Source organism: Amphiura filiformis, chromosome 14 (assembly GCF_039555335.1).
Source record: "Amphiura filiformis chromosome 14, Afil_fr2py, whole genome shotgun sequence".
NCBI lineage: Eukaryota > Metazoa > Echinodermata > Ophiuroidea > Amphilepidida > Amphiuridae > Amphiura > Amphiura filiformis.
In genome coordinates, this window is record NC_092641.1 from 8,703,211 (window position 1) to 8,709,736 (window position 6,526).

The 6,526-nt window shown below is 34.4% G+C and overlaps 1 protein-coding gene across 1 annotated transcript; it reads right to left on the minus strand.

The window, feature by feature from the left end:
* Positions 1 to 633: 633 nt before the first annotated feature.
* On the minus strand, positions 634 to 5,831 carry LOC140168913 (uncharacterized). Its single transcript, XM_072192232.1, has 2 exons — positions 5,707 to 5,831; positions 634 to 2,271 (listed from the first exon to the last, which is right to left on the minus strand). The coding sequence occupies exon 2, from the start codon at positions 2,222 to 2,224 to the stop codon at positions 944 to 946; it is 1,281 nt and encodes a 426-aa protein (XP_072048333.1). The 5' UTR covers positions 2,225 to 2,271; positions 5,707 to 5,831; the 3' UTR covers positions 634 to 943.
* Positions 5,832 to 6,526: the final 695 nt, after the last annotated feature.

A 6,526-nucleotide genomic window follows, 5' to 3' on the forward strand; every position in this document is an offset into this window, starting at 1 on the left:
ATCAGATAACAATATTAATTGTTTTAAAAAACAATTTGCACAGTATTTTTGTGGGACCTGAGAGCACGTATTAGATACACCAAAGTCCATTCTGAATATATTTTTGATATTTAACAATCCTCAAAATAAACTTTGGAAATCTAATGATATGTATTATGTATAGCTGCATGAAAAAGCTGTCCATCATTTGAAAATTTTGACCTTTTGTACATGAAGAAGATAAACATTTTTTCCCTGAAAAGACCTACAATTTTTAGGTCTTTTGGGGAAAAAATGTATATCTTCAATACAAAGGTCAAGATTTTCGAATGGATGGCTTTTCCTCCCAGCTACATGTACATACACTTTTTAAAAATACATATCATTAGATTTAGAAAGTTTACTTCAAGGACTGTTTGAAATGTCAAAAATATCAATTTTTAATAATTTGCCATAAATTTGTATTATATCGCGAATTTCAAAAGTCAAAATTATTTGATTATCACAGAAGGACATTCCTCGTATTCAGAATGCAATTTGATGTGTCTGATGTGTTCTCATGTTCCACAAAAAATACTGTGCAAAAAACTGCAAACGTTGCTATCTGATCCCTTAAGGCCACCAACATCTGCTAGCTTTAAATTGACACCATACTTTAAAACATTCCAATATATACTTTTGAAACTAGGATCAAAAATAGCATATATTTTTTTATAAATATTTGACACTTAATTATATTTGCCTATATTAATTATTATGTATCTAAAATCAAGAAAGATGTAGACCACTTCATAGGCTGAGGCACCCTATTTAATGTTGGCTTTGGAAATTTAATTATTTTATTGATTTTTCACACAGGTAAGTCGGGTGGAAAATAAAGTAAATAATTGAATACCCAAAGCTAACATTAAATAGGGAGCCTCCGCATAATGCTATATGCATCTAAACTCTTCTGTATAACGATTTACACTTTTTCATTATGTCTCCTGGCGCAGTTCTTTTCATGGGCTCTAAAGTTTGAACCATACCGATATCTTTTGGCACAAAACTGACACATAAAAGGCATTTCCTGTGTGTGAATTTTCATATGCTCTTTAAAAACAAACATCTTGTGGAAAGTCTTCTCGCATACTGGACAAGCAATGTCCCTCTCGCCATGTGTCTTCAAATGTTCCTTCAAAGCTGACTTTGATGTGTACGCTCTCTCGCATAGGTTACAAGAGAATGCTTTAGCACCCGTGTGTACTCTCTCATGATTATCAAGATCTCTTTTAGTTTCAAACTTTTTATTGCAAAAAACACACTGCTTCTTCTTTATCAGTTCTTTGAACTCCACATGAGTCCGCTTATGATTGACAAGTCTGGAACTACTGTGAAACTTTTTCTCGCATTGATCACATTGAAATGGGAATTCCCCTCTGTGTTTCCTCATGTGTACAGTCAGATAATGCTTCCACAGGAATTCCTCGGAGCAAATTTCACATTTGAATAGCATCTTGCCTGTGTGTGTGGACATGTGGACTTTGAATTGCATCAATCGATTATAGCCTTTGCCGCAGTTTGCACAAGTGTACTTGAAGATACCTTTGTGTTTACCATTTACATGCTGTTGAAAATTGCTGTAGTCTTTGTACACTTTATCACACACATGGCATTTATATTGTTTCTGGCTCCCAGAGTGTACATTTTTGATATGGCGTGATACGGACAATTTTCTAGTGAAATTTTTACCACAATGTTCACAGAGATGTCTGCCCTTTGATGTTTGCTTTTTCTCATCAGAAGTAGTTGATGGAGTGGAAGTATCTGGATACTTTGGTGGATACTTTATTCCGCTACTTCCACCCGGCTCTGCAGTAGTGTCTGTTTCAGGTTCTGATAGTGTACACTCCATAGGAATCGTCCCTGAGAATCTTTCGTTCATTACTACCAATACATCAGTTTCATCACTTTTGGACATTGAATAGATTTTCAGTTTAAGAGGTTTATCGGATACATTTGCATGATTTTTACATTCATATATTGAGTCATCTAAGCAAAAAATGAAAGCCTCTTGATTGCACTGTGGTAGAGTTATACCTAGCATTTGAGAGTTTTGCATTTGGTTTATAACACTGGTTTCTGAAGCCTCTTCCTTTTGCACCAGCTCCCTTCCAGGTTGTACATGTAAGTGTAAGCTGTCTTTATCAACCTCCTCTTCTTGCTGATAGTCTGTATTCTTAATGTCTGGTTCCTCGGCATCCATTTTCTTTTCTTTTCAACTGTTGATTCACTCTTGTTGTTTTCAAACATCTATGGAATGAAAAACAGCAGAATTTGTAAGTTGACATAGAGTAATTGCAGAATTCAAGGGATAAAAATGTCTTAATCTTTGCGATCACAAATTTAACACAGAGTTACAACTTTGGAGGCAGACCCTAATCGGTAAAAGAAACAATCAGCAATCACCTAAACAATATATACAAAGCTTTCGCAAGCAGCTTGAGCTTGTTCATCCAGAACTTGAAACTTTTGTTTCAGATCAAGTCTTGTTTTGTAAATAGAAATAATGCTTTTTTTTTCAATACTGAAAATTTCATGTGACCTTGAAGCATACGAGCGGTGCATGCAAATTTAAAGCCAGGCCGTACGGTCATGTTGTAGTCTAGTTTGAAATATATATGATGATCGTGTTTGGATCAAGTACTCTGTTGAAAACTGTGTTTATTCTATTTAAATTTCTAGTAGTTCAATGTTTAGTATAGTAGTTGCTATACAATTTAAAATTTAAAATTTAATTTGTAGGTATAACAGGCAAACCTTGGTTAACACATTAATTTGCTAGTCAGCTAAATGGTCCAAAAACACAATACAAATTTTACATAGAAAATTAAAAGATCTATAGGTCAAGGAAACCTGCATCAATATGTTGTCTATACTTCGATCGACTCAAATAGTTTATTTTTGTGATGAGAGACGCGCACATGGAATTTTAGAGGGATTTTAATAGCAGTTCCACATAGAAAAGCTGCTCTTTCATGAGACTATGGCTAATTGGCTATGCTGTTTTGCTTTGCAATTGATGCATCAAATTTCGGCTGAATATTTGTGATGAAAGTCGACCTTTGACAAGATGTAACTTTGCTACGGAAAGTGCTATGACACAACGGTTTCAGTTACGGCTTTCTTTACTCAAGGACTTTAATTTGATATATAAAATGATGTGATTTGATAACAAATTTGATTTTGCCTTCTACAAATTGTTGCTGCAGTCAATGAATGAATCAGTCATGATTAGTTCACCACGTAAACTTGTATGGCTCAAAATTCGGACCGCTCGCCAATAAGTTTACTGACATAGCGTATTTCTAGGCGGTTGATGTTTTTTACATACTCACATACAGTCCACAGGTGTTCCAGAGAAAGTCATTAATATATCCTGCTACTTCACAAAATAAAACAAATTCTCATTAGGCTAATGAAAGTTGACTCCCAGTTTCCCGTTACCCGACTCCGGTCAGAAAAAAATGCCGATCAAATATTTCATTATTTTCCATTATTTCATTATTTCACATTTTCAAGTTTTTAAGAAAAAAGGATAGTTTTAATGTCATCTTTCACGTCCGACACGTATTTTAAGCACTTTTACGCCGACCCTGACCGGCCCGAATAGTCTTTACAAGCGCTGGGTTAAACTACATTGGTAAAATGGCGATATCGTAGGGCGCATTTACTGGAGACTAGGAATTCCCTGCATCTAAGTTTCTCCTACCACTAAATGGATAGACCGAACACAAAGAGAGGCAGCCAAGTTCGCGGGAACCAGCGTATGAACAAATATGAAAGCATTTCTACCGTGCACTATGTAGCGCGCTATATATAGACAACATCAAAATAAATAAAATAAACAAAATTTGAAGTCAAATTTATTCTGCTTTTCTTACAAATATTTATGTATTTAATAAAATAAACTTATAAATAAAATGATTTATTTGTCAATTTCTTGCATGGTTGTTTTATTATTAACACGTGCACCCTGTGATGATTTTTACCAGCAACCTCCAGTTTGTGCAAGTAGACAAACTAATTTCCGTATAAATATTGCTTCCAAAGATGTGCTAGTGGAGAGTAAGTTTGGTTTGTAAAAAGTAGTGTGCAATAGAACACACAGACACCGTGTATTTATATGGAAAAGTGGTTCTCCAAAGACTATCATGGACTTCTGGTGCTTTCATATGTTGCACAACCTATAGGTTAATTTGAAGATTCCAAAGAAGATGTGCTTAATTAAAATTTGTTTTGAAGTGAAGCATGGTCATTACTAACTATACTTTATTATTTTATTTGGGCCTCAAAACATAGCATTCCGTAATTAACTTTGCACCGATAACGAAAGTTTGAAAATAATGAATAATGAATAATGAAACAGTCACCTACCCAGTCATGAAAAACTATGTAACGGGAAACTGGGGATCAACTTTCATTAGCCTTACGGAGAAATTTCAGTGAAAAATACGTGCCCATATGACTCTACGGCACTAGACCAATCGCCATTCTAACTTCCGGTTTTTGAGAGCAGTTTTGGGACACTTTGACCTCTGACATATATCGGAAAAATTGATGTAATTATTATTAATTTTCTTAATATTGTCATAATGTTGATCATTAAAAATACTAAATAATTAATTTATACAATACTAATATTTTTTATATTTGTTTTAATTATTGTAAAACATTTTATATTATATTTTGTACTTACAAAAACCGAATATTTCTGAATTCAGGTCATCTACGTCCATGACGTCATTGATTGAGGTCAATTTCCATAATTCGACCAATCGACTTACATAGGATTACACAGAGATATTTTGCCAAAATTTGACCATTTCTATTTAGCTTGGCCCTACTTTGTCTGAGCAATATGAAAAGGACAGTCTTAAGTAAGTAAATGTACAATGATTTTGATGTTTTGATGTTTTGGGAGACTGGGAGGGTTCAGAACCAAAAAATGATGGAGCCTATTCTTGACTGTGTAATATTCCTTCACCACATTATCGTACGGTAAGAGGCTTATACGATGGACAGATAGTATCAGTTTGTGAATGAGGACTAGACTCGCTGAGTCTCATGGACGCCGTTCCTATGTCCATCAGACTCGTATTTCCCATTTTGGATGTCAATGGGAAATACACATTAACGATTCTTGGTTAGAAACTTGAAAAAAATCTTTAAAATGTTATCAATGTATATAAAAGTGGTACCAACCTTATTGTGCTTGCTAATTTAAGACTCGGTTGAAACAAAATTAAGGATCGAATGCATTTTAGTGTCCAAAAGGCAAAATTATCGTCAAAGTTCTGCGAAATCGGCACCCTTGCGAAGGGTTCAGAATTCGAATCGGGACGAAAATATCCGATCTTTGCGATCAAAAACACAAAATTACAACTTTAAACATACTATTGGCAAAAGACATTATTATCAAACAATATAGAATAGAAAATTTGACATCATTTTCTCAAAATATTGAAGAAATTTGCTCACTAGACATCGAAAAAGTACGCAATCCAATTCCCGTTCAAACGCGTGAGAAACTGAAAGTGCATAATCCCGACTAATGAGGACATCGTATAAGTTCCTTGTACTAAGTCATGATGATGATGGCATGCATTGCATGCATGCAATTAATACTCCAGACAACTTCACATTGATTTTGCACAGGGCGCTAATTGGAAACATGAAGAAACTTACCGATCTTAATGTGTAAATTAATTGACTTTTATGTAGCAATTTTGTTTTCGTCTGGTATTACAACGCTTTCTTGGCCCGACAATGACAATGCATGCCAGGCATAGCTCCGTAAAAATACAATCTTGTTGATGGGTGACGAGCTGTCAGTACGGTATTGCTAAAAGTATAGGTTGCCAAAAGCGACAAAACTGAAATTGGCAGTGTGCTGGGGGCCGGGCGCGGGGTTGGGTTCATTTTTTCACACATGTGGTGTTTAAATCCACTTTTGAACTTTTTGGTAATTTTATAATGTAATACTAGTAGTATTATATAGACTTTTTCGACATTTTCCGATAGGCCTACTTTAAGGTGGCTGTGTACTCTCAGACATGCATGTAGTAAAAGTGCAATAACTTTGTAATTATTCGCGCAAGACATATAAAAGTATACATTTTTATAAAGGCAAGACATCAATAAATCTTAATATAAATACAGATTTGGGGTAAAAACAACAATTATGAAGAAAATCACAAAAAGTGAGTTTTTGGCAATATTTGTTAGGTACATCATAACAAAAAACACTCTTTCCAAAATATTTTATTTTGTTTTTAGCTCAATCTTGAGGCTTCATTCCAAAAACGGTTTTTTTCTTTTTTGGATCTTGGACTTAGTTTTTGAGATATTGACCATATAAGGCATCAAATTGAACTTTTAAAATTCACAAACGCCTATTTGCACAAAATGATGCCTAAAATCGGAAATAGACCAAAATATAAAAATGAGAAAACCGTTTCTTGAGTCGATCATGCTTTTTACGATGATCATATTTGCTTACCTATAG

Bases quoted from the DNA above. Each gene is read 5' to 3' on its own strand.
- LOC140168913 (XM_072192232.1), bottom strand. From the start codon at position 2,224: ATGGATGCCGAGGAACCAGACATTAAGAATACAGACTATCAGCAAGAA.